Source organism: Manihot esculenta, chromosome 14 (assembly GCF_001659605.2).
Source record: "Manihot esculenta cultivar AM560-2 chromosome 14, M.esculenta_v8, whole genome shotgun sequence".
In the NCBI taxonomy this organism is placed as follows: domain Eukaryota; kingdom Viridiplantae; phylum Streptophyta; class Magnoliopsida; order Malpighiales; family Euphorbiaceae; genus Manihot; species Manihot esculenta.
In genome coordinates this window covers 8207770-8234647 of record NC_035174.2, presented here as the reverse complement: position 1 = coordinate 8234647, position 26878 = coordinate 8207770, and the positions used below count along the sequence as shown (strand labels likewise).

The following is a 26878-nucleotide window of genomic DNA, read 5'->3' as shown; positions in this document are numbered from 1 at the left end:
ATGGTTGAGGGTGTGGGTTAAATAAAATAAGGGTAATGCTTAAAAGGAACTACTTAAGATCTTGTAGCTAAGCTAAGCTGCCCAAATATTAGGCTTTTGCTTTCGATTTTGGATTTGGAGCGGCGTGTCGCAGCAGCCTTACATTTATTTGTTTATTATTTTTTATATACCTGCCAAATAATTAATTTTAAATTGCTTTTCTGTTACGCATCTTATGTGGCAATCGTACAATTCAGTTGATGATGTGGCACATCTGCTTGGTCACCTCTACAGCCTGGAGTTAATTATCTAGGGGATGGGGAATGGGGGAGTTTTAATTTCTTCTGCATTTGGGCGGGGATGCTGATGTCACGTGCCCTTGTGGTTTACAATTGAGGCCTATCTTTCCCATCTGCGCATTTCTTTAAATTCACTCAACGAGAGTCCTAGTTTATTATCATCAGAGTTTGTATTGGATTTTAGTTGACGAGGGCATGCGAATTGAAACCAGTATGGAATAAATAGAGATAGTTGGATGAAGAATCATTTCTTGATCAATAAAATGCTTGAACAGTAAGTCTACATAACTCCAACATAAATACAAGATTGACTTACTTGGATCAATAAATCGAGTACAGTAAATATCAGACACTGACAGTTTCTTGTACGTGATTATCAAATCGACTGTGGGTCAATACTTCCCTCGCTCGGTCACTCCTATATTGTAGACGCTGGTGCAGAGTCTCAGACAACTGGTTGAAGAATTCAGCATCCCATCTGTGAATCAACAACGGGTCTTCCGCATAGCAGATATATATGGATGTAACAGCACTCTCAACCACAACCATGGCTACTCCAACCTGGAGCATATCCCTCATGTTAATTATCAATGTCCACATAGGTGCAAACAAGAAATAGAATCATGCCAGGGTGCAAGTCACATTCAAACCAATTATATGTTAATAAATGGCTGGCTACAGCAATGGAAGGATCATCAAAAACCTCTATCAAGCATCAACATGGAATAAGATGCAACTTATCCTTGAAAGAGAGTCTGATGAAGTGTGTTTGAAACGCAGGGTCTCTCATTCTGCTAAAATGTTCATGCAACTGAATGACAAACATTTGCTGTATAAACAAGATGCATGCTTCATTTTCCTTCCAGGATGAGTACTTCATAAAAAACATGGCTACCATCAGTTGCAAACGCAGGTTGGAGGTGATACTTGCTGTTTATATAAAACTGAAAAATGCAACTTGCTAGTTGCTACATTGAAACACAATTCCAGAAATTCAACATGTAAACAACCTAGAAAAGGAAACTGCATATCCTTTAAATTACGCCAGCAACAGATATATGGAATAGACCCTTCCAATTCACTATGGGATAACAGAGCAGTTAGCAAAAAAGATGAACAGCAGGCAAGAAATAGAACTTACCAAGACCATTCCCATCAACATTGCAGTGGATCCTATCATGGTTACACTGTCACTACTCCACTTGATATGAGTCCACACGCCTGAGCATGTTCCTGTGATTAGCCCACTCAGAAGTGTTCCCATCAGCAAAACAGCACCTGAACAATCGTATGCCACAATTGCTTCAACTCCAGTTGATTGAAATAATTCCCAGGCATCCCTTGCTGAATGGTTAAAACTTTTGCCATAAACAGCTATCTGAAGAAACAAATCGATTAAGCTATTGCCATTAATGTTGCAATAATTACCAGTTATTAATGTGAATTCAACTATTTATTAGCAAATAATAATAACAATAATCAAATTCCAAAATGAAAACACTTCTACTGAACTCTATCTTACCTACAATCCAAGGTGGAAACATAGTCAGCAGTTAAGGACAAGGAAATGGGATATAAATGAAGGAAACAGGATAGGATGTAAATTCCAATAGTCAGATGCCCCAGAAGGACTGGAGTACCATAAGTAAATGGAGAAATGTATCATGAGGCAAATCCATTGGAAACTCCAAAAAGTGATGTGTCCTACATCTCCAACTGGAATCCCCAATGGCACAACCCCAGCCTGCTTATTATCCTTCAGCACCTCAGCGAGTAGAAAGACCACTATTTTTGCAGTTTCTAGATTTTTTTTTTTTAATTTTTGTTTTTCTTGTTGCAAAACTTGGAAACTGGAACCATATCTGAAATCAGGACAATTTATATTAGCCATCCTTCAAGTTTGGAGGTTGTTACACTTCAGTCTTTCATCTTTAATTTGTTACCACAAAATCCCTCATCTTTAAAAATGTTACATAAAAATCCCTCAGGCAGTTTATTGTTCATTTCTGTAGCATAACTGATACAGGATGCCCCAATGTTAAAAAAAAAAATTAGAAAATAAAAAAGCCACATAAGATATTCATAATATTATCTCTCACACACCTTAGCACAAAGAGAGAAAGAGTGTAAGGAGAGAGAATGAATTACTATTTTATACAGTACTTTTGATTTTTTAAGTTATTATTTTTACACCATGACACTGCCTCTAAGGAATTTTTATGTAACACTTCTAAAGATGAGGGTTTTTATGTAACATTTTTAAATTAGAGGGACTTTTATGTAATATTTTTAAAGAAGAGGGTTTTTGTATAAAGAGATTTTATGGTAAGAACTTGAAGATAGAGGACTGACGTACAACAATCTCCAAAATTGAGAGATGCTACCAGGTTGCTTTTATGTTCTGCCCCAGAAGTCATTCTTGTACTATCTCCTCAATTAAGTTACTTTTCCTTTGCTCAGGTCAAAGAGTTTATCACTTTCCTAGAATATAAATTGGGCAGAGGAATAAACGTCAGAGATTTCATTGTGACAAAATCTTCAACCCCTGGAGCAGATAAAAGGCATTTCTCATATGAAAAACTATCACAACTTTTTAAAAGCCCTAAGATGATGAGTATTAAACAACACAAGTGCAATATATGTCAAAAAAAAATAGCATCTTAAGACAAATAGGAGCTTAATATTGTCTATTTGTGGAATAAGCTTATTAAAAAAAGGAGAATGTTTTAAGTTCTTGCAAGAATTTCTCTGTCCTGAAATTTTTTTCATTCTAGGGCTACACGGTAGTCATAGATGGCATCTTACCAAAATCTTATAGACTTTCATATTAAAAGTTTTTACAAGAGATAAAACTTTGACAGAGAATACCTGGACAAAGGCATATTTGTTAAAAAACCGGACAAGTGTCTCCACGAGATGAAACATAAAATCAACACAACAAAGCAAGCACTCGTTCCTGCCTATCTTTGACCGCAATCCCCTGATCTAAAATATACTTTGAGTTAAGAAGACGGACAGGGCAGGAAAAAAAGGGTAACAATAAGATACAAGCTAATAAACCAGTTAAATCAAAAGCAAACACAGGCAAAACCTACCTCCCACCGCAATGTCCTAATTGCAGCTGTGAACAATGATCCATAGCAAATGCTGCCAAAAGATGTTGTCACAGCATACCTTAGAGACTTCACCAATGGATTAGGAGGCATTGATGCTGCTTCTCGACCACCGTGAATAAGAACAAGGAACACCATCCCAGACACTATAACATGTACAGTGTTACAGAGAACAGCACCCGTCCAGAATAAGCTTACTGAGAGAACCTGCATATGCAATTAACAGCATAAAAAGTGTATCTAGCATCTACAAATTAGACTGTAGTTAAGGGATGTTCCAATAGAACTCAGTTGCAGTTCTCATCCAGGGACAGAAGATGGAATAAAGAGCAAAACTTGCCAGCTCACCACAAGAAGCCACCAGCGTCCACCTTCCTCCATGCTTGCTGCCACAACACCAGCTGCTCCAAAAGACCATATTCCCATCCATAAAAGCATAACTAGCATGAATGCATATGCAACTCTCATAACTTCAGGAAGACTCCATACCATCTTCACAGCTTTTTGCAGCACCAACATGGTAAATGGAAGTCTATGAAAGAACAGCAACTATCAGAGATGGAACTTACTATCCAAATTTCCAATTTGCAATTTATCTATGGCTTTGATTTGAGTGTAAAAAGGAGACTAGGGGAGGGAGAGATACATTAGGGTCAACAGTTGAACAAATAATCCTTGCAAGCAAGTAATAAATTACTTCAACTGTATAGAGAAAGGCTTCACTTTTTGACTCAAGACATAAGATATAACCTTTGAGAGTACAATAAATTGTGAAAGGTCACTTTCTCAATCAGATTTGGATAGAAAACTGAAATTAACATTGTACATTAGCACATTCCACAAACTACATTAAGGGGAATAAATAATAGTGACTTCATTAAGGAAAATAAATGTTAGTTTCCCCAAAGAAAGGGGGGGAAACCAACTTCAAATCCAGACCTAATACAGGAGATGTGATTTTCAAAAGAGTACTCGTACCTGTCTATGACAGATATGACATACAAAAACTGTAATGCAGCACCAATTGCAAATGCAACACCCCAGAAAAACTGCTCACACCAGAAACACAAAACACTGAGCACAGCAAGATAAGTCGTCAAAATATGAACTGAGATCTTCATCATCTGATTTGCACGAGAACCCAGCAGCAACAACCAAGTCCACCCCAGTACAGTTCCAACTCCACCAGCAAGAGCATACATTGGCCAATAATCCTCCGTCAAACCTCTATTATTTCCCGAAGAGCCAGTGGTGAACCTATCAATGTTAAACCTATCTGATTTCTCAAACCTATTGAGTCCAAGAACCGCAAGAGCAAGTCCTAATCCAATCAAATGAATCAAGAAGATCCCCAACCAGAAGACATCATGCCACCGCCGTGGTAAGTCAGGAGCCAATGTTTGACCACCGCTGCCACTTCTTTGATTCCGCCTTACATTCTAGTAGCGAGAAGAAAGAAAGATAGAAATCAGATAAGAGGATATCATCATCAAGAAAAGGAGGGAAAGTAATAAAGGCTTAACATCCAATTAAGTACAAATTCAAAAATTTGAATGTAAGCATGTGTTTCCTAGTTTGTGAAAATACATGTTTAGGGGCTCAGCCACGCCTCCTTTTTTTTTTTTCCTTTATTTTTTTAAGTCAACTATAATTCGATATTTTGGAAAATTAAGTGTGTTTAATTAAACTCTGAACCAGCACTAATCAAAAGATTACGAAATTAATTAATACAGGACTAGAAAGAACAATAAGATCGTAAACTTAATTAAACGATAAGTGAAATCACAGAACTCAACTCGTTGACTCGTGAATTTAGGAAGTGAACACAAACCATAAACTATCACAATCAATGAATTAACAAAAGCAACAGAAAGAAGAATAAGGAATTAATGTAACTAAACTGAGTAGAAAACGCCTTATACCAATCGAAACAAAATGAAATTAGATAAAAGAGGACCTGATCGATGGCGGCAACGGATGCGGAGTCAGAGTCGGAGGAGGAGGTCTGAGAATCGCTCATAGCGATAGCTTACTAGTGAAGGATTGGCGGATTGGCGGATTGATGGATCAAAGCATTCTTGATGGTGGTAAATTTAGCGCCACAGTTGAGCATATGAACTTCAACATCAACTATCGAGGGAGAATTTGTCAAAGTAAACAGAAAGAGAGAGAGGTAATGGTCAATGAAAGCTGTTAGGGTTTTTCTTCCAGAGAAACAATAATAAAATATTATGAGGAACGTTGCGAGAAAAGGAGGGGAAACTAAAAGTCTGAAAACTTAACTGCCAGAGAGAGAGAGACGTCTTGGAGTAAACTGAGATACGACGGTGTCTCGATTCACCAATGCTGTCGTGGGATGGGATGGGATGGGACGGGAGGAGAGATTTAATACTTTTGTTTTTCCTTTTCCCTTTAAAATTTAGTTTTATTCACGTGAGTTTGGCTTTTTTTAGAAAGTAAAAATAAAAATATAACGTGATTTTATTAACTTTTAATTTATAATTTATAATTTAATTTATATTAAAATATTATCTCATAATATAATTTTTACATAAAATTTTTATTTATATTTAAAAATTATAACGATTTATTAATAATATAATATTAATATAAATTAAATTATATATTTTTAAATAAAAAACTAATAAATCACACTATATTTTTTATATTTTAATTTTTTATATGATAATAATTATTTATGTAGCAGTAAACTCTACAAAATTATATCAATATTAATTGTGTCCTATACTTTGTGATGGAAAAACGAAGGCTTTGTGATAGTTCTCAAACCGAATTGTTGATTTAAGTGAACTATTTTCAAACTAAAGTCCTAGAAATTTAAAAATTAAGCTAATTATATTTTAAAATTATATTAATTTTAATTTAATTAATAATATTATGACAATTTTATTCAAGTTAGTCAGAGAAAGTAATGACATGGTTTTTTACATTTTTTTCGTTTGATATTGCTACCGTAATTTAAGATGGGAACTCATAAGCTATTACCATATGCAACTTATGGGAAAATAAATAGTAAAGCCGGCTGAGGAACAAGTGCATCACAGAGATTAGATTCTTGTGCTAAGCATTTTCTTAATTATTCTTCATCATTATCCACGTGGTCGTGATTAGCATGTTCAAAAAAAAAAAAAAAGCTTTCATGCAACCAATTGAAATGAAAATAAATCATTCGAAACGCCTGCCTTAAAATAATAGAGCCACCAGGCTGCAGAAATTTGGCTAGTGTGTCGGGAATAAATATTAAATTATTTAATTACAATATTTTAAATAAAATTAAGGATTTGTATAGCTAAGGTGAATATTCTTGTTCGATTACGTGGAATCACTGGGGGATGTTCCCCTGCAACTTGTTCTATTGCTTGTCCTTTCATAGAATTCCAATTGCGTTTGTTTAATTGTTTGGACGGGCGTGACGTGATCCTCTATGTCTCTGCTTTTAGATTTTGGTTGGGTGTTTTTTTTTTTTCTTTATCCAAGATTCGTTGGTTTGGACTAAATAAATCGTTCAAGCCCAACGAATATTCCCAAACTTTTTTTTTTCTTTTTCTCATTTGTAAAATAAAATAAAATGAAATGAAGATTTTGAATTATATTCTGTTTAATGTTGAGATTTGAAAAAATTAAAAAGTATTTATTTTAAATTTTTATTTTGCCTTTCATTTTGAGCCTAAATTTGGCTGGGTTAAACATGTGCGAAGTCAAAGGTCAGAGCAGAATTCCAAAGTTGGGTTTGGGATGCAAAGCCTAGATGGAATACACACTCCAATAGAACAAGCCCAATAAAGAAACCCCAATTTCATGTAAAACCAAAAGCATCCGAATCCAGGTCCAATACCCCAGTTTCCGACGAAAAAAAATAAGGTATCCAGCCACAACGCCTTAGCTTTTGTTCCCTGCCGAAGTAAAAATTGTCAAGGTCAAAATTCCCTTCGTCCGAGGCATATAAAGCTTGAATCTACTTGGTTAGGCATGATTCCTGGTGTTCTATCAAAATTCCTTGTGTTCGAAGCATAAAACTTGAATCATAACATAGGCATATGACCTTTGTCGCAAAACCCGTTTAGTGCACTGATATGACAATATTTATCAATCCCAAAATTGGACGGTCAATCCCTACTCCACATAGTTTATCATTTATAGCACGTCTTATGGTCATGTTAGTTCTATAATTATCCCTCTTATTGTCAATAATGAATTAAAAGTAACTCGCTATCAATACACAGTATTATTATACCAAAATAATAAAATATTTTTAAATTTGTGTTTATGAATTAATGAAGCAATAAGAGCACTAAAACTAGATCAGTAGGGTTGAAATTGTGTCGGAGTCGTATTCATAAAAAGAGAAACTCATATCATTAGCATGCGAGTAAGCTGAATCGCAATGCCAACAAGTTGGCAGCTCTAACAAGTAAACTCTCGTTATTATGTCTATAAATGAGTGCTACATTTTCAAACTGAGCCAAATTGAGGGTGATGGTTTTGGTGATAGAAATCACCCACAGTATGAGCCGTCTCCATATAATATTTTATAGAAATATGTACAATTCCACACTTAAATATGTCGAGAAACCATTATTGAGTTTCAATCAGATTAAACGGTTTTTTTATTGATATAGATACATTTAAACGAAAAAAGTAATAATATTAGAGAGATGAAATAAATACTTTTTATTTTGTTACAGTAAAAATATAAGACCGTTCATCTCGATTAAATTATCGCAAACTACACAAATCATCTAATTGTTTGGTCCCTGACAATATCCATACAGAATATCGATTGAAAAACCTTAAAATCGTTTCAAGAGTTTGACAAGGAAAGATGTTTTAAGTGATAGCTCTCTATCTTTTCAGTAAATTCTAAAGGCTCTCAAAATGATTTTTATCAAAAAACGCATACTCTCATAAAATGTCATTTTATATTAAAACTCTAAGATTTCGGTATAATAGTATTTATTTATTTATTTAACTAATTAAATAAATAAATTATAACTATTTAAAACTTTAATAAACAGGCCATATAAATTTAAAATAATTTTAATTAAGTCTCTACTTAATTAATTAGATCAAAATTATTATAATTTTATTCTAATTTCAATTTATATGCAATCAAGTCTTGATTTAACTTCTTATTTTATTTTTTTCATAAAATTCTTTATGTGTGTAATCTATTAGCTTTCAAATATATTGGTAACAAATATAATTAACTAATTAATTAATTTAAAAGTTAAGAATATTATCTAGAACATGTTAATACTATTCAAATATTTGGAATGTCAAAAGTGGTTTGACTTAACCTTTCAGTACATTATTTCTCAGAGCAATTAATATTTTTTCATCACAAATGTCCCGATTTAACATTTAATATATGAAACATGTCTATAATATTAAATCATATTACTTTTCATTTATTAGCCATTAACCTATTGAATGAAATTTCAAATCTTATTTGTTAATTTTATTCCACCTCGGACAAAAATTTTATGATCAATACTAGTAAAAAATAAATGAGATATTTTCTAATTTTACTTAGGGTGATAAATTATATTTCAATCATATAAATACTTTCATATTGTTTTTAATATATCTAATTCATCCCCACTTGTTACTCATAAATTAAGTAACGTGTAAGATAGATCAAAATATAAAAGTCCTATATAAGATTATTTATTGATTTCAAGTCAAAAAATTTATTATACAACCATCACTTGAGTAATCTATAAATATATATTATTTTTTATATGAATTTATCAGACAAGTCAGTTCAGTGCATTTATTTATAAAATAAGTAACTACATATTAGTTTTAAATATCTCACATCTCAACCTGTGAGATTAATTATTTCCTTTAAAATAAAATAATATAATATATATCAGTTTCAACGGTTTTAATCATTGTTAAATTATAATAAAAACATCAAATATGAACTTTTGGAGATATTACTTAAATGCAATAAGAACCTTACAATTATAAACACATCCTTACAATTATAAACACATTATAATTTAATTTATAATGTAATATAATCTTATGAACTTTGTATTTATTCGATATTCAATTAAATTAGCATTAAAGATAATTAACAACATTTACATAATGTATTTAAATATTTAAAATTCATAAAAATAATATTTAATTAGAACTAACACATTAATTATTGGGTATATTATTAGCAATAATTACATGGTGTTATAAGTAAGAAGCGGGTAGGAAGTAGAGGAAGCGGGCTCAAAGAACAAGTCCTGTGCCTTGTTGGTAGTAATCGGTGTAAGGTGCTCATAGATCCTACTTAACGTCACTGCCAGTGTCAATCACCATATAAACTGAAAATGGTGTTTTGCGGATTCTAACTCAAGAGAAATACTCACTACTTCCTCAACTAGTGCCAGATGTAATGGCTCTGAAGATCCTCAGCTTTGAACTCCATGTTATTATTAAAGGGTTCACAACCTGACATGGAAATACCACTGATGGCTAGATGTAAACAAATGGTGAGTGACCTAACTCGAGTTGAATCGGCTTGGGTCAAGCTCAAGGCCTGTGATTTGTAAACTTGTGAATCAAAGTTTTGGGATGCAACTCCATTGATAGCCAAGAGGAGGAAAAAGAGGACTTCTCTTAGTGGTGAAAACACGTTGGATTTGCTAAGACTGAAAAGGAAAAGGAAAAGGCACGAGCTTTAGGTGAGCATGGACCTCAAAAGGAAAATCTAAGAATTGAGATGGTTTTTTTCTTCTGACCTCTTTAGGCCATCTCCAACCTATGCACCATTTTTTGTACTATTTTGGTGCTTTATATTAAAATGGTGCAATATTTTCTCCAATCTTCTGCACCAATTTTAACACCAAAAAAAATATTCTATTTATATTCTTCTCTCCTTAATATTATATTATTTATTTTACTTTAATTTTATTTATATATTTCATTCAAAAAATTCATATAATTTTATATATTCACTCTAAATATTTATATATTTTATATTTCCATTCAATATTCAAATATTTAATTATTTTATAAATAAACAAAAAAATTTTCAATAATTATGAATATATTAATTTAAATTAAATTTTAATAATTATAAAAATATAAAATAAATTAAAAATATAATAAATTATGGGAGCAAAAAAAATTAAACTTAATTAAAAATATATATAAATTTTAAATTATATTATAATTTAAAAAAATAAAAAAAGATATAAATTTTAAATTATATTATAAATTAAAAAAAAAAAAGAATGGCGCTGCTACAGTGTCACGCCATATTTAGCATGACACTGTAGCGGTGCATCAAAATGGCCTTAGGTGGTCTATTTTTTAATTTAAATAAGTTTATAATCTTTATATCTTATCAATTTAAAATAACAACATTTTTTAAAGTGCAAAGTATATAATTAATGTGAATCAAACATAAGCAATCAAGCTTAGCATTTAAAAAAAAAAATACACACAAGCAATCAAGATTCGGGTCTGGATGCGGATATTTCCCAGGGAAAGCGTCAAGATGAAAAAAATTTGCAGAGGCATAAACGTTTTGAGAGTTGACAACTTGACATGTTATAAAAGGACAAGATAATAAAAGAATTCTGTGCAAGTGTGACGAAGACCTTCCTTCAAACGTAAGCACTCTTGCAACGGAAACTTTCAAACTCTTGCATTGGAAACTTTCAAACTTCCTGCATACGCAAATGCCTAATTTATTGTTGCTTGGTGAGATGTGTATTTCCAATGTCAATTTTCAAACAGTAATTAATTTAATCGTTCATTGCCTGTTGTCTTAGGGAAATGTTTATTTTGAATTATTATAATATATTATTATAATTAAAGGTTATTTTGATTATTCATTCCAAATAAAATTAAAATATTATTTATATTATATTTGCGGCCACAAAATAAAAATCATATAATAAGAATTAAATAAATGGAGAACACGATCCGTCACATAAAAAGAAAATTCGAACACATTTCATACTCAGACTGTCATTAATACTCTTCTTCTCTGGATAGTTCAAACCTTAACGCAGAGCTACCATTGTCAGACAAATTTCTATTTTGCCAGAAATCACAGAATCACCCTTTAATTAGTTGGCGATGTTCATTATTGAGCAGTTAATCATATCATCGCTAGATTTTTAATAATCTTACAATATAAAATGAAAACTAACCCAAAAATAAAGTTACGTTGTTTCTAATACTAATCAAACTCTAAAACATTCATTACATTTTTCTTTTTCAAAATACTAATTTGAATAGAGTGGCTGCTACTATCCTCTCTCATGTTTATTCTCACAAATTTTATTCAATTATAATATAATTTTATTTCAGTCATGTCATCAATTTAATTTAATTTCAGTAACATCAATTATTATCATTTAAACAAATATTTTATATGAATTCTAAAATTAATTTTAACTGAGGTAATTTTAACTAAGAATTTCAAATTGATGCAACTCTAAATTTAATTAGCTGGAAGTTAAATACAAGTCTAGTTAAGAATTTAAATTTACATGGATTCTAAGATTAATTTTTAGCTAAGGAGTTTCAATTTCACTGAATTCTAAATTTAATTTAACAATTAAAATATTATTATAAATAATATAAAAATTTAAGAGTAATTTAAGTAATTCCATTATTTTCACATTTATATATTTTGGATTTTAGGTAATTTTCTTTATATTTTTTTCTCATTTTGTTGTTAACTTGTCAATTTCTCATACTCAAGCATTTTCTAATCTATTATGGATTTGACAAAAAAATTATAATAGATTATCTTTCATTTTATATTTAATGTGTGTGCATACACTTCCTACAGATGTGATCATTTTTTTAATTTACTCATTATCATAAAGCTAAATGTTTATTTTGACATTCATATTTTTTACACTTGTTTTTTATAGGCATGTTGTACGTACTTTAAATATTTAATGTCTAAAAAAATAATCATAAACGTCACCTTTTTGAAAAAAAAAATATCCTTTTTTTTAATTTGATCAATTTTAACCTAAATTATTATTTTATAATATTTTTTCCAAGTAATTTTATAATAACTTTAACATATTTGATTACTTAAAATTAAAATATCCATATACAATCTGTAAACTATTTTAATATAAAAGCTAATATAAATTTTAGTATTTATTAATAATACAAGAAAAAATATCATGTGATATTATACTATAATAGACTAAAAAAAACTCATATGTTGGTACGTGAATAAATGATCATATGATAAAAATTTGATTAAATAATGTTAAGTATTATGGAAGGAAAAGAAGATCTAAACACTTAAGTCGATTTCAAATCGATTCATCAAGACTTGTCCTCTCGTTGATAAGAAATCTTGCCGATTAATTGATTAAAAATCTCGTGATTATAAATGTAAAAGAATATGTTAAATTGTAGTCATAAATGATATATTCTTATAGAATTTCGCTCTGTGTTGGAAATATGAGTCTTGACAAGCTGACATGAAATTACCCTGAAACATTCATAACTCATTTTCCTTTAATGAAATCGAATATCATCTTATCAAAATTTTAAAATGTCGTCATCTCATTGAATACTAACACATGATCTTTTTTAAATAATTATTATATAATAGCAATATCTAAAACATTCACCACCATTTATCATAGTGGAAATTAATGATATAATAGAGTAATTTAATAAAAATTAAAATTAAAAATTTATTTATTTATAATAATCTAAATTAGATATATATTAAAATAATACGAAACCTAAATGAATTATTTGTGACCCAACTTGAGGCCTCCTTGCCTCTCAAATTTGAAGATATATTATCCTGAAAAAATAACATATACTAATCTGAAAACGAATATTACCAATCAATAATAAATCAATTTTATGCATTATACATTAATTAAATATCAACTTTAATTATTTAAATAAAAAATATACGTAAATTCTATTCGAGAATAGTAATTAATGTAATAGCAATTAATTATTTTAATAAATAATTTTAAAATAATAATTAATAAAAGATTAAAATGAATAATTTTTTATAATCTATTTTCTCGCTCAGTGTTTAAATTTTTGCGGAACTGAGCCACAGACATATTAGTGGTTGCTGGGTGCGTGTTCCTATTCTCTCGGGGAATTGCGGCTCTCAAAAGCAGCTGGTTAGCGGAAACGCAAAGGCGCAAATCCAACTCCTAACCTTCGCCCGTTTTTAGCCTCAAATAATAATAATGATCCAAAAATTTGTGCGTGTTTCTTGTTAAGATTCGGAAACTTTAACGACTAGCCTCTTGTATTTGCTCTTTGAGGGGTCAATTCTCTGACACCCCTCTCTCCGCAAAATACAGCTTTCTTCTCTTTTCTCCGCCGTCAGCTCTGGTTTTCTTCCCTCGCCAAACATGAGTTCACTTGTGCAGGTAAATTGAGATTCTAGTCTGGATTTTAATTGCTTATTTACGATTTTGCACTTTCTCACTCTCCTTCTCTGGTGATTAAGGGGTTCACAAAGTCTCTTGCCATGACTGTGCTATCCGAGATCGGCGACAAGACCTTTTTTGCCGCAGCGGTTCGTATAAGAGTTCTTTTTTTTGTGCTTAAACTCATTGATTTGAAGTTGGATTTTTAGTTGATTGAATACTTGCTTCTCCATTTCCTTTTTTCGTTTGGAAAAAAAATCTCTTTTTTTTTTTTATTGCATTGGTTATCGGCAGAGCAATGGGGGAATCATGAATTGAGCTTTCAGAAAAAAGAAAACTATGTTAGATTTCATACTTATGCACATGATGCCAGCTTTATTTTCTAGTTAGCAGTGAATTAAGTGTCCAAGTTGAGTTTTCATGTGCTTATTACCATATGAAATTTCTTTTTTTGATGTCAATTCAATCAGTAAATTTGTTGCTTTTTTAAAATCACTTGATCCAGATGAGACGTGTTGGGCTTTCTGGATCTGTATTATAATATGAAAAGTGCAGTTTACACAAAAAGATTTAAATTTCCTAAGTTCCCTTTTTCACAGATTAGGACAGGGATCAATTCTTGTTTTATAGTTCAATAAATCCCTATGCTTTTCTCCAGTGTTGTGATTCTGTTCTCATACCACCAATACTCTTTATACTGGGTGTTGCCTTCTCCAGTTAGTACCTGCCTGTGTGCTATGGTCATGTTGAAAGGTTTTGTATAGTATAACTGCTATATCGTCAGCCTCTTTTTTGTTGTTGTCAATTTGGGCTTTTACCTTCCTCCGTGGGCTTTATGTCAAACAAGCATTAGAAGTAATTAACGTTCCACGCTTCTCCATTGCTCTTTCGCTCCCTTTCATCAATTAAACTCGTCAAACTCTAGCTTGTCAACTACTTTTTATTTTATTTTTGGCAGTTGTATTTATGCATTCAAGGTGGGTAAACCTCTTTTCTTGGCAATGATTTTAGACTGAGCTAACATGTCTCTCTATAAGCATCATTGTTGGGAGTTGCCTTTTGTTCTTCATATTATAGTCTCAAAATGCTAAATCTTTTTTTTATGGTAAATTATCCTGTATTATTGGGCACTCCAAAGATAATATCTTGGAATGATATAGTCCACTGGAAGGTAGGAAAGAAAAGTTAAAGGACTGGAGGTCAATTATCATGTATGTGGTCTTCACAATTCACATATAGTTAAACAACATGAGAAGAAAACTAAAAAGTACAATTGTATAATAGAAAAGGATATTTGATATTCATTTGAATGGTTCCAGTGCACCTTTTTTTTGGTAAGTAGGAATAATTAGTTGTTCACTAAGGTTTTACGATTCCTTTAGATGTCTATTTGGCATTATTGTTGTAATTGCTGTTGAGAAAAGAACCTACTTAATATGGCAGTTAAAGGATATTAAAAAATGTTTAAAGTTAAATTTGATATATTTTAGTAATGATAATCTTAAAACCACTAAACAATTTTCTTTCATTGGCATCTATAATTGTGTTTTTCCAACAAAAGCCATTTTAGACTTCTAACCTTAACCCCAAAGAGGGCCTTCATAGTTTCTATTTGCTGTTTAACCACTCTCTGTATTTATTTGCATGGTCATCTGAAAAGTTACAATTTGTAGCCAGATATTTTCACCCAATTTCTCATTAATAGGTTTTTCTGAAGTGTAAGAACTTGTACTACAGTTTTATTCTAAATGAGTAGTGTAACAATTATATCCTTTTTACATGTGCTTGTCTAACTTATGTTGCTTGTTTCAAGATCTTGGCAATGCGTCATCCGAGAAGACTTGTTTTGTCAGGTTGCCTAGCTGCCTTGATTGTAAGTTTTTTTGGGCATTTGTTTGAATTGAATCCCACATCTCTAACTGCCAAAATTTTAATGCAAGTCCTTTCTGTTCTACAGGTGATGACTATTCTTTCTGCTGTTGTTGGCTGGGCTGCTCCAAATCTGGTAAGCTGTCTCATCATGCTGACTTAAATTTGTTTATGCATGTATATTAATTTGGTGGTGCTTTTAGAGCAACCAAATATGGTAATTTGTGGATTAAGTACATCTCTGTTATGTGTTCTACAACTTGTTGTCATCTATTGCTTTAGGATTTAATTTCTTGAAATAATGAAAGATGAGATGATGTACAGCATTGGTATACAACTTTGCCCTTTCTGTGCTTCGGCATTCTAGGCTGCATGGCGATGCTAATTGCTAGTCCATATGCTGCCATCAATATTACTAGTGTACAACGATCTCTCCTTTCCTGCTTTCATCTGTTTCTCTGTACCAGTTAGTAGGTAATTATCAAGATAATGTGATCTACATAGAACCTTAGTTGTTCACTTAGTATTTAGATATTTGTACTGGTTAACTATATATATTAGGATCCTAAATCACTGGGTTATGATAGTCTGCTGAAATGTTGCTGAATGACATTTCTTAAAAGCTATTATGAAATGGAGCAAGGTTGGGAAAAGCCTGATTGAAGGCTGAAAGATTGTAGTTTTAGCGTTTTATTTGGATTTGCTTAAACTATATATTTATGTTATTTGTGAAATCAGAGATTATATGGTTATCCCATGATGAGATATTTTAAATACAGGTGGCCAAAGCCTAGGACTATGGCTTCTTTGCCCTTTACCCTTCATCTCTCGTGGTTATTAATCTTATAAATTGTTTATCCAGTTTCATGCTCGTACATAACCTTATGAATTTTGTGGTTCATTGAGTTTGGATTCCTAGGTCATTGTTACTTTCTTTTACATTTGTTAACTTAATTTGTGATAATGTTAAATGATGCAGCTCTCTCGCACATGGACTCATCACATAACAACTGTATTGTTTTTTGGATTTGGGTTATGGTCCTTGTGGGATGGATTTACTGACAAAGGGTATTGATTTCTTTTTTCCACTGTCATTATTTTTGGTTTACTATAATTTTGTACTCATCTTCGTACTTAAGAATATGTTTCTTTTAGATGTTAATTGTATTTTGCCCAACAGGGAGGCTGAAGAATTGGCTGAAGTTGAAGCAAAATTGGTTTGTTTATCCCTTGTAATGACTTGTAAATTTACGTGGAATCCTATCTTACTTTGCCTTTGTTTTGTCATTAGGATGCTGATTGGAAAGCTAATACTGGAATAACCAAAGAGGATGTTAAGGTAAAACAACAATGTTAACAATGCCTCCTTGCTTGTCTGATTCTGAAGAAATTTGTTTTTCCAATAAGAACTTTGTTTTGTTTTATTCCTTTATATTTCTGTTTTGGTCGTTGTGCTTGCAAAATATCTTTAATAGTAGATAAATTATTTTCAAAATTCAAGAAGATGTCTAGGTAATACATATGCATTTTTCTTTTGTAGGCAAGTTATCATCCATTTCATCCTAAAAAGTTGTTAAATTTTATGCCAGTAATTACACTGAACAAAGAGAATATGCATGCTTCTCATTTATAAAGTTACAAACTTTTCTTCCAGGCTGATGATGAATTGAAGAAGCAGAGACAACCATTTCTTGCACAATTCTTCTCACCTATATTCTTGAAGGTAAATATTATCTGCCAACTGTAAGATTAAATTCTGTAAAGGTGACAAATTTCATCTTGCCCCCTTATGCAGGCGTTTTCCATCACATTCTTTGGTGAATGGGGCGACAAGAGCCAGGTAAGGAGCCTGCACTGAACCATACCTATGAATATATATAACCACATTCTCTTTTATTTAATTCTTATCTTGCACAATGCATGACTGCAATTTCAGATAGCTACCATTGGTTTGGCTGCAGATGAGAACCCATTTGGTGTTGTTCTTGGTGGAATTGTGTAAGTTATAGTGTCAATTTCCCCCTTGTTTATTTAATTCATGCTATTTGCTTGGTGGTTTAGGTGACTTTCTGTGTTTATATTTATTGTGTTCCCTTGTGTTCTTTCAGAGGCCAAGCACTCTGTACCACTGCTGCTGTTGTTGGAGGAAAAAGCTTGGCATCTCAGATATCTGAGAAAATAGTAATTATAAATGCTTATCTTCTGTTTCTTTGACATTTTAAGATTGTGCTTTATATGTGAATATCTATGGGGCAGGGTGGTTTTGTTGCTCCATCCTTGTGCTTTTGAGAAATCAGGATGGTTGTAAGGTGTGGAAAACAAGTATGGGAAGGGGAGAGGGAGTGCTATATGCATGTTACTTGGGGAACAAAGAATAATGTTGAGTTGCCATCATTAGGTTGATATATTATTTTGTGGAGTATTTTATAACATCTAAAGACATTCTTTTTGTGCTGCAGGTAGCGCTGTCAGGTGGCATTCTTTTTATCATTTTTGGGATGCAGTCCTTACTTTTGACAGCGGAGTCATGAGGCTCCTGATATTGCTAATGGTTAGTAGTTCCAGAACATTCAAATACCACATCTTAGAAGTCACTGGCTATTAAGGTGGGAAGAAATGATAAAATACAGTATTTCTACTAATTTATGTATGATTACAAAACGAAAGTCCAATTGGATGTTCATAATCGGTCGAGGGTGAATGTCTTTTCATGATGCAGAATAGCACCTAAAGTTTCCATGCACAAGTACAATGCAATGGAAATCGCCAATATGGTTCTCCATTTGCATATTGGAGCAGAATATCTAAGAATTGATTTAGCAAACTGATACCATTGTTATTAAACTGGGAAGGGTTTCCTTGTTCATCATATAAGAGAACTCACTTGCCGCACACACATGGTCATGATGGTGGATGCTGGCTAGCATACTTTGTGCTCACCAAAACTGATGATTACGATTTGTGGTTGCATCTTTTCAGGGTTGAAAGCTGGTTAGGTGGATTGAAAAGATTTAGGGAACATTGAGAATACTGCCATTAGCCAAGTCTACAGCATTATATGATTATTTGAGAGCAATCGTACTATCAGAAACAAAACTGGTTCAAATAGCAAAGTAACATGTTTGATTGACAAGATCAAGCAGGGTGTTGTACTATTTGCATTTTTGGCAATGGCTATCCATTTGTTGTTTTCACAATCACATATACTCTATTTTATGTAAGCCATGTTTGATACTGAAATTTCTTACTCTGTGATACAATTTGAGGCAGTTAATTTGCTTCACAATGCCTTTCTCTCTTCCTTTCTTTCTTTCATTTTTTTTTCCTTAAAGCCTCCCTTCATACATTTTGTAGAAAAAAATTTAAATAAATTTTTGTAAGATCATAAAAAATTTTAACTTCTTTTGAAACAAAATTTTTTTAAGAATTGATTTCTTTTATATTAAATAAAAGAATTATTAAAAAAAATCAATTGAATTAAATTTTTATAAAAATTTTAATTTTAAATATAGGGTAATAATTTTTTTTTTTTAAAGAGTTTAACTTGTCACATAAACTAGTGTTGTTGCATATATGTACACATGAAGGGAAGGAATTTTATTTACCCTAAAACTTTAATTTGATATTCAAATAAATTTAAAATTAAATTTTTAGTTTACTTAATCTAAATCTTTTGATTTAAGAACATTTTAATTATTTTTTCCAAAATGAAATAAAATAATAATTATTTAATATAAAATATTAATTTTATATTATGATTTCAATTACAATAAGAATATGGAATAATTAATATTTATTATTGAATAATTTTATAATATTATTAAGCGCAAAACTATATAAAATACAATAAAATAAATTTTAATTTTCCAAATAAAAATTTATTAACAAATAGTTTTTTTAGTATGTAACAAATATGAATTAATATTTTATTATACAATTTAAAGTCATTATGTTTTTTCATTTAAATTTAGTTCGGTCTTAAATCAAAAGGCGAAGAAAGTGGGCTGAGATGCAAATAAATTTTTTTTGCACAAAATTCTATCGTATAAAAAGCAAAAAATATGTGTATATACTATGTAAAAGCAATATATATATATATATACACGAGACTGCTCCGTTAAATATTAGAAAAAACTCTGCTGAATATTAGACAAAGGTTGAAAAGAAAAATGGCGTAAATCCTTATAAAAGCAGCAGGAAATCCGACGCATAAATGTGTCTTGTAGAAAGAGAGAAAAAGAGAGACAACAATAAAGTATCACATTGTAATTTACTTAATGTGAGTTGAAGTCTCTTTTATTCAAAATGACGAACATCCCCTGGTTTACATTTGCTCATGGATGACCAAAGATTCATAGAAATACTGACACTGCTACCTTATATACACTATCTAATACTCTGATGACGACAATTTTTACCACGAACAATGAGGAGACTTCCATATTAGATCCACCTTCAGCACCCACCACTCGCAGGTTCTATTGAACTCAAAAGCCCATTACCCCTCAGTTGCATGCAATGCTCTTCAGCATCCGCCTGAGAACAAATAATCACCACTGACAAGCCATTGTAATGTGCTTCTTGCATTATGTTAACTGCATTATCAAGAGTCATTCCAGGGATAACCTTCATCAGCACTTGGACGACATATTCCCTTTTATTGTAGTTGTCGTTGTGCAGTATCACACGATAAGGTGGAGATGTTTTCCTTGATTTCCTTAAGGAAAGAATGAAGAACAATAATATTAATTAAACTTCCATATGTCATTTGCCATTGCATTTCGTACTATGAAGAAAGAAAATCAAATAGCTACAAAACAAGAAATAAACTATATGGTATCAGTGAGTTCAGTAGGTAAGTTTACTTCATGTCATCTCAAGTGGAAGAGTGAATTTTACTTGCACTTATAAGGGGGAGAGAACGTTATTTCACTAACCCAGTCATAAACTTGGTGGGGAGGGAAGACTTGAATATCATCATGAAGAAATAACAAGAAGTTAAGGGTGGCTATGGCTTTGCTTAATTGTTTTAACTTGAGATGACTGAAGACACAAATCACATGCAATGTAAACTTCCCAAATTAATTTTTTATCCTAAAGTTGACTTTCAAAACATAATTGCATGTCTCATTTTGGGTCATCAGATACCTAACTATTGTCACATCATATGTTCATTAGAGAATGCTAGCTCCTTAAAGCAGATCAGAGAGGATGGTTAGATTTATAACAATGTGAAGTACCTTTACAAAAGAGAGACACCTAGAGATGTTCTAATAATTGAAAACATATGTTAATCGTTAAGATAAGCCACAAAAATGTTGTGCTAATACCTCAAATCAAATTCAGATTCACGGCCAGGAGTGGTTTTCTCTATAACTGGCCTCTCCAATAATCCACCTCCTTTACCTGATCCTGTAGCTGATAAAGCCATGAGAATCCCTCGGTTGATCCATGGTCCTCTAGAAAGAAAATGTCTGTCTCCTGTGGCAAAAAAAGTAAGAAATTATAAACACAAACAAAATCATCCCAAAGTATATGTATGCTAGAATCTCCAGAGAATTGCTAACTAGTCTCTACAGATAATCATACAAAGTTGCAAACTAGGAACCAATCCAATGTACCCTCAAATCAGATACATTATCTAAAACATAAAGTGCCAAAAAAAGAAAAAAGAAAAAAAAATTCATTCAAAGTATAAGTTAAACAAGAAAAGAAAAAGAAAAAGAGATTCCATTCCATTAATATTGTACACAGGACAATTTGGAGAATATCACAACCAGTACAAAGGAAAGCCCACACATTTATTTATAATGGAATAAACCTTTGTTTGCAGCTTCAGCTTAAGATGTACATGGCTATTCTCCTAGATGTGTTGAAGCCAATATTCAACAGAGTAGTGGAGAAACGCATCAGTTGTCTCCTTTGTATCCCTAGAAAGCTAGATTAAGCTTCCTGCTTACAAATTATCAAATTTTTCCATAAACCCACCAATATCTTGAGAAATAAGAGAATCGAAAATGTCAAACAACTAATTAAGGATAGTAAATTACAGCAAAAAGTTCAACATCATCACTACAGCAAAAAGAAATAACAAATTACACCAATCAAAGCATTGAATCGGAAAATCTAGCAAAGGTGCTAAAACTGATTCATAAATCCAAGTCCAAGATTGGCGGTTATTAAGGATTAAAAACAATAGAAATCGAATTAGAGAGACATAGCAAACTAATTCAAGTAAAAGAAAGAAATAAAGAAGAAATTAAAGGGAAGAGGAGAATAATTAAATAAAAAAAAAAGAAAGAAAACCTGATTTAGGGCTAAAGACTTGATTAGGTGAGAGAGCTATTCTCCCACAAATCGCAGTCTCCATGACTCCCTCTGTTTCTCCTTCTCTGTCTCAAAATTGAGAAATCAATTCTATTATTTTTTTTTTTTAAATTTTAAATGCTTGTTTAATATTTCTTTTTCTTTTTCTTTTTCTGAAGTACAGAAAAAACTGGTGGTTGAGTGGGGGACTGGTGGTGATGGTGAAGACTGAAGTGAGTGAGCCTCAAAAAGACGTCGTTTTCAACTCCGCAAAAAAATATCTTAAACGGCGCGCTTCACTGGGTGGTGGTCTTCGAAACCTTCTTCCATGCCATTTTTTTCGAATTGCAAGTGCATTGCAAGGCTTAAAGTGAAAAAAAACAAAAAAAACACACACACAGGAAAGGGCCATGGATATAGTTTGTGCTGATAGGGCTCGTTTGCAAGGTTAAAGTGAGAAAAAAAAAAAAAGAATATACCGCCTTCTTATTATTCTTACGCGCTGATTTAATTTTTATCCGGCAGCGTTTGTACGGATAAAATTATGATATAACTGAATTTGTTCTCTATTGATCCATCACGTCCTTTTTTAATGAGGCCGAATCCTGATCTACCTGGTCTATCCACATATAATCTAGGTTGTGCAATAATAAATCAGTTTACACGGTAGATTCTAATAAGTTTTGAGTTAAATTTTTTTATAAAAATTTGATAATGATTCGAGTATTAAAAATTCAACAGTCATAAACAAACACTTTTCCACGTGGCAATCTCCTAATAAAAATAACATTCAACATGTAGAGAATCTGATCCTATTCTTCAATTCATCTTTAATTCATAAAATAATTTCACTAATTAGCATCCAAGTTATTAAATATTAATTTTATTCTCCACTAGTTAGCATTCAAGCTATTAAATATTTTCTTCTACTTCCTTCTTCACCCATTATGCATACTGGTCATCCCATGTGTCCATATTCATTTTTGAGCACCAATCTTTCTTTTTCATTTTTCCTCTTTTTTTGATGCTATACATTTAAAAATCTTTTTTAGTGGTTTTGATTGATTTAAACCTAATGCTAAGAGCATAATTAAGAAGCCTCCATTGCAACATTTGACCCTAATAAAGATAAGAATCTCTCAAAAAGTTGTCAATTATATATTTTGTCATTTCATAAAAATATTAATATAAGAATTTATAAACAGATAAAATATAATAAAAATCATATATTAATTTAAAATTTTAACTTTTTATTAATTAAACGTAACTTGTACAAACGAGAACTTTTTTCTCCAAGTTCTCCACAATCCAACAATTTTTTTTATTTTTATTTTTTCCCTATGTTAGTCACAACAAAAGATTTACAGCCTTTCACTTCCTTCCAAGTTTCAATACCTTTGCCATCTTTGCATCTTTTCTTTTCTTTTACAAAGGTAGACAGAGATGTGTACATGAACTAGAGACATGACATACAGCTTAATAAAACCATAGCACTATCTTTGCATCTATCTTTCTGTCTGGTGGGATTTGCACGTGATAAAACATCCTATAAATGGAGAACTGGGCTTAATTAAAGCAAGACGTTTCCTAGGTTGTAGAGGAAGAGATCAAAGAGTTTGCATTGAAATGGTTGATTAATTGCTTGCTTAATATAACAAAAGCATGACATAAGGATCATTAAGAAAATATAAAGAGTCTGGTAACTCGTTGACATCTTTTGTCATCATTTATGTGTAGAATCTATATGTGGAGGCGTCGATGACAATATTGCGGAACCCACCAATTGTTGATGCTAGCATTATGAACACCCCAATGAGTATGGAAGCCTGAATTTTTTTTCACAAAAAAAAAAAAAGAAAGAAAGAAAACAACAGTCAACATAAAAAAGGGGCAAATTAAATTTTTAATCGAAATGCATTATATTTGGTTAGCTTTTCAGATTACCCAGTTGATAAACCATTTGGCGCTGAACCTCTTAGGTTTCTTGATTGTCAGCCACATTATGCTAGGAAGCTGAATGTAATATTAATAGTCATCAACATAGTTTCACAATTAATTCATCCAACAATCTGATTAATACAAGGGTCAGAAGACAGCAGATGCTTACAAAATATGCAGTGGGAGCAAAACCAAATCCACCAAAGAAGCCAAGAAGATCTCCAAAAAATGGGAAGGAGACTCCAATGAGCAACGTAAATGCTGCAAAATTTGAAAGTTAAGAAATTATCTAGAAATAGCAACAGTCATTTAAGGGGTGCTTGCATGAATTTTTTGGAAAGCTTGGTAAACTCACCTACATAAGCAGATCGAGCTACAAGTCTAAGTGCAATTCCTGGTGGGAAGTTCAATTTTTTACTCATCATCCTCTCCAGCATTGCAAAAACAGGCATAGCATAGACCTAAAAGTTCTTTCAGTTGTTAAGCGCAGTAAAGGTGTAATTACGACTTAAAACCTGAAAATTCTTAAGTGAATCCGGTTCACTATAAATCCAAGTGATATTGAAATGGATTTCATTTGATTTCTCATGAATGATCCACTTATTTGTGCCTTGGAAATTGCTTGTTCCATGGTGGACCAAACCTAAGTGGAAACCCAATGAGTAAAGAAAAGGGTGATGATGTATATATACCTGGTAGCTGCCAATGACATGAACCACCACCATTAAATTAGCAGAGGCAATGAGCCAGGCAGGTCTTCTGAGTGCCATGAGCACATTATCCTCAACGTCTTGTCCAAAAGCCCAGTAGCCGATGAGGGCTACAGGGAAATAGCAAATTGCGTTGATGAAATAAGCACCCATTGCACCTTTCCACATGGGTATTCTTGAAGGCTTCTCAGGAGTTGATGGAATTGTAGCCTGGATTTCTAGCACAACTGCGTGCCCAGCAAATGCAAAAGAAATTTGACCCAAAGCATTGAACACACGAAAGATGGTGTCAGCTGCGGTGGTCTGTTTGTATGCATAGCTCACGTTATCAATCCGACCATGTCCCAAGCAACCTACCCAGGCTATGGTTGAATAGCTGCATTTCAAAAGGCCAGCGCAATAAGAACCTGTAGAGACTAATTATATATATATATATATTATGAATTTGATTTTTATAGTCCTCCTGTTTTCTTAAGTAAATGGTGAAGTACTGAAACAAATAGCCAGTCATGCTTTCACTCTGTGGGCAGAGACACACTATAGTCCAGTTCTTGTAGGTCAAGAACAAGTACCTAAGGGACATAATTGCTGCTGCTAATGAAACACCAGCCACAGAATTGAAATTAGGAAGCTGAGACAAGAAGAATTGGAGACCACCAAATATCAAAATCCAGTAAGATTGCCTGATTGGTGTGCAAGTGGCGCAGGCCATCTCCATGAACTTCTTTAGACATTTCCCTCCAGTGACCATGTACACAATATCACACCCAACTTCAACAATCAACTGCTGAGGCAGTACAATCCATGGCCCCAGTTTTGGCCCAAAAGCATATCTACCAAGGTCGATATAGCGATCAAAGCGAGTCCCAGGAACACATTCATGGAGCTGTATCATTTGCCACATTGTGTTCACGGTCATGCACCATGATAACGCTAGAATCATCGTTCCTGGACCCCTGAGAAAGGGAAAAAAAAAAAAAACATTTATAGTTTTTTTAAGTAGTGTCTTGTTTGGCGTATGCAGATATTCTTGGTTGAGTTGAGTTGCAGCTGCGGTAGATATTTACCAGCCTAAGTACGCCATCGCATACGGCAGACTGAGAACACCTGCACCTATCATAGCTGTGACAGTGTGGAAAGTTGAGTACCACCAGGTGGCTCGGCGGTCGGCATCGCCTTCCATCCATTTCTCGACGGATTGCTCTTCCTGTTTGAGTAGAGTTCAAAAATAGAGCAGAAGATGGCTTTACAAAATGTTGTAAGACAATATAATCTTGTGAATATCAATTAGGGAAACCCAGAATGCTGGTCATATTCTCACCTTGGTAGTAGAAGGAGAAGTTGAAACCATTTTGGGAAGCAAAGATAATGCAGTATTGACGAAGTTGAAGACCTCCCTCAATGTGGGAGTTCAATGATCAAAATGATGTATATGTAGTGGTCTTTGATGGCTCAAATTTTTCTGGAATAAAATATGAGAAATGGGAAATCTTTCACTACTTAAAAGAAATACAAAGAAAAATGGAGAATCTTTTCTCATATGTTTAAGTGACATTAGAGCCCACCACCTACAGCTAGCCAATTGGATCGTGCCGTTTAAAAATATTACACATTTAACTTCATAAGCTAGTAAAGCATGAAGAGATAAACTTACAACCAAATTGCATGAACGGTTGTGAATATGGCCTATGATTTAGAGAGTATTCATACCAATCCTACTTTAGCTTCCCTCTTATGAATAAAATCATACCTTCACAGGATTGCGGAATTTCCAATGAGGGGAAGTTTTGTTGGTAGGTGGCGATTTGGATCAAATCCTAAAATCATTATACTGATCGCATTTGCTTTATGAAGAGGCCATAGCTTCAAGTACAATGATTAAAGGAAGAGTGGCTAGCTAAGTGTCATTTTAATATTGGTGTTGGTGCGATCGTATTCTTCTCCTGTGATGAAGGGTTCCATAAGCTTTACTTCGGAGGCCGAAAGTTTACTTGAATACCCCCTTTAATTTTTCCTTCTCTAAGATTATAAAAATTCACACTAATCATCACTACTCATGCATCATTGTGACAATGTTGTTACAATTTACAACTGCAACTGGTGTGCAACCGGACAGAACCTCATGTGAAATCAGCGTCAATCTTTGTGGTCCAATCCTTCAAAAAATTCAGCTCTCATGTTTTCTGTTGGGTTGTGGAGGAGGAGAGAGTATGACCCAAGTGTTTACATGCTAAGTGAATAATCTAAAAAAA

At 32.5% G+C, this 26878-nt stretch overlaps 4 protein-coding genes across 7 annotated transcripts; 1 reads left to right on the top strand and 3 right to left on the bottom strand.

Annotated features, from left to right (window-relative positions):
- Positions 1-510: 510 nt before the first annotated feature.
- Positions 511-5794, bottom strand: LOC110599968 (CTL-like protein DDB_G0274487). 3 transcript variants are annotated; one of them, XM_021736618.2, is made up of 8 exons: positions 5675-5794; positions 5349-5521; positions 4370-4830; positions 3740-3923; positions 3374-3598; positions 3147-3263; positions 1420-1656; positions 511-839 (listed from the first exon to the last, which is right to left on the bottom strand). In XM_021736618.2, exons 2-8 carry the CDS (start codon positions 5409-5411, stop codon positions 624-626), a joined length of 1503 nt encoding a protein of 500 aa, XP_021592310.1. In that variant the 5' UTR covers positions 5412-5521; positions 5675-5794; the 3' UTR covers positions 511-623. The 3 variants fall into 3 exon arrangements, with proteins under 3 accessions (XP_021592310.1, XP_021592309.1, XP_021592311.1); XM_021736617.2 differs by having other exon boundaries at positions 5349-5765; XM_021736619.2 differs by lacking the exon at positions 3147-3263 and having other exon boundaries at positions 5349-5764.
- A 7684-nt stretch (positions 5795-13478) lies between these two features.
- Positions 13479-18958, top strand: LOC110600184 (GDT1-like protein 4). Of its 2 annotated transcripts, none has more exons than XR_002485657.2 (13): positions 13479-13803; positions 13884-13952; positions 15617-15676; positions 15761-15808; positions 16652-16740; positions 16853-16889; positions 16964-17011; positions 17327-17395; positions 17468-17512; positions 17609-17670; positions 17781-17853; positions 18132-18278; positions 18392-18675. XR_002485657.2 is itself a non-coding variant. In XM_021736971.2 (13 exons), the coding sequence occupies exons 1-12, from the start codon at positions 13786-13788 to the stop codon at positions 18201-18203; spliced, it is 690 nt and encodes a 229-aa protein (XP_021592663.1). In that variant the 5' UTR covers positions 13480-13785; the 3' UTR covers positions 18204-18223; positions 18652-18958. The 2 variants fall into 2 exon arrangements, 1 of the variants encoding a protein (XP_021592663.1); XM_021736971.2 differs by having other exon boundaries at positions 13480-13803; positions 18132-18223; positions 18652-18958.
- A 957-nt stretch (positions 18959-19915) lies between these two features.
- Positions 19916-22189, bottom strand: LOC110630853 (ATP-dependent Clp protease adapter protein CLPS1, chloroplastic). The gene is made up of 3 exons (XM_021778479.2): positions 21979-22189; positions 21003-21153; positions 19916-20389 (listed from the first exon to the last, which is right to left on the bottom strand). The coding sequence occupies exons 1-3, from the start codon at positions 22040-22042 to the stop codon at positions 20128-20130; spliced, it is 477 nt and encodes a 158-aa protein (XP_021634171.1). The 5' UTR covers positions 22043-22189; the 3' UTR covers positions 19916-20127.
- A 1057-nt stretch (positions 22190-23246) lies between these two features.
- LOC110600418 (lysine histidine transporter-like 6) lies at positions 23247-26142 on the bottom strand. Its single transcript, XM_021737278.2, has 8 exons — positions 25948-26142; positions 25694-25833; positions 25199-25582; positions 24609-25002; positions 24272-24377; positions 24086-24177; positions 23923-23991; positions 23247-23804 (listed from the first exon to the last, which is right to left on the bottom strand). Exons 1-8 carry the CDS (start codon positions 25975-25977, stop codon positions 23706-23708), a joined length of 1314 nt encoding a protein of 437 aa, XP_021592970.1. The 5' UTR covers positions 25978-26142; the 3' UTR covers positions 23247-23705.
- Between the last annotated feature and the right edge of the window lie 736 nt (positions 26143-26878).

Bases quoted from the DNA above. Each gene is read 5' to 3' on its own strand.
- LOC110599968 (XM_021736618.2), bottom strand. From the start codon at position 5,411: ATGAGCGATTCTCAGACCTCCTCCTCCGACTCTGACTCCGCATCCGTT. The intron at 3,599-3,739 runs GTGAGCTGGCAA...TTGCATATGCAG, and splicing joins GACGCTGGTGGCTTCTTGTG to GTTCTCTCAGTAAGCTTATT. The intron at 840-1,419 runs GTAAGTTCTATT...GATATGCTCCAG, and splicing joins TGTTGATGGGAATGGTCTTG to GTTGGAGTAGCCATGGTTGT.
- LOC110600184 (XM_021736971.2), top strand. The intron at 15,677-15,760 runs GTAAGTTTTTTT...TCTGTTCTACAG, and splicing joins GTTGCCTAGCTGCCTTGATT to GTGATGACTATTCTTTCTGC. The intron at 16,741-16,852 runs GTATTGATTTCT...TTTGCCCAACAG, and splicing joins GATGGATTTACTGACAAAGG to GGAGGCTGAAGAATTGGCTG.
- LOC110630853 (XM_021778479.2), bottom strand. From the start codon at position 22,042: ATGGAGACTGCGATTTGTGGGAGAATAGCTCTCTCACCTAATCAAGTC. The intron at 21,154-21,978 runs GTTTTCTTTCTT...TTTTTGCCACAG, and splicing joins AGTCTTTAGCCCTAAATCAG to GAGACAGACATTTTCTTTCT. The intron at 20,390-21,002 runs GTATTAGCACAA...TCTTTCCTTAAG, and splicing joins GAATCTGAATTTGATTTGAG to GAAATCAAGGAAAACATCTC.
- LOC110600418 (XM_021737278.2), bottom strand. From the start codon at position 25,977: ATGGTTTCAACTTCTCCTTCTACTACCAAG. The intron at 24,378-24,608 runs GTATATATACAT...AAGAACTTTTAG, and splicing joins ATGTCATTGGCAGCTACCAG to GTCTATGCTATGCCTGTTTT. The intron at 23,992-24,085 runs GTAAGCATCTGC...TATTACATTCAG, and splicing joins TTGCTCCCACTGCATATTTT to CTTCCTAGCATAATGTGGCT.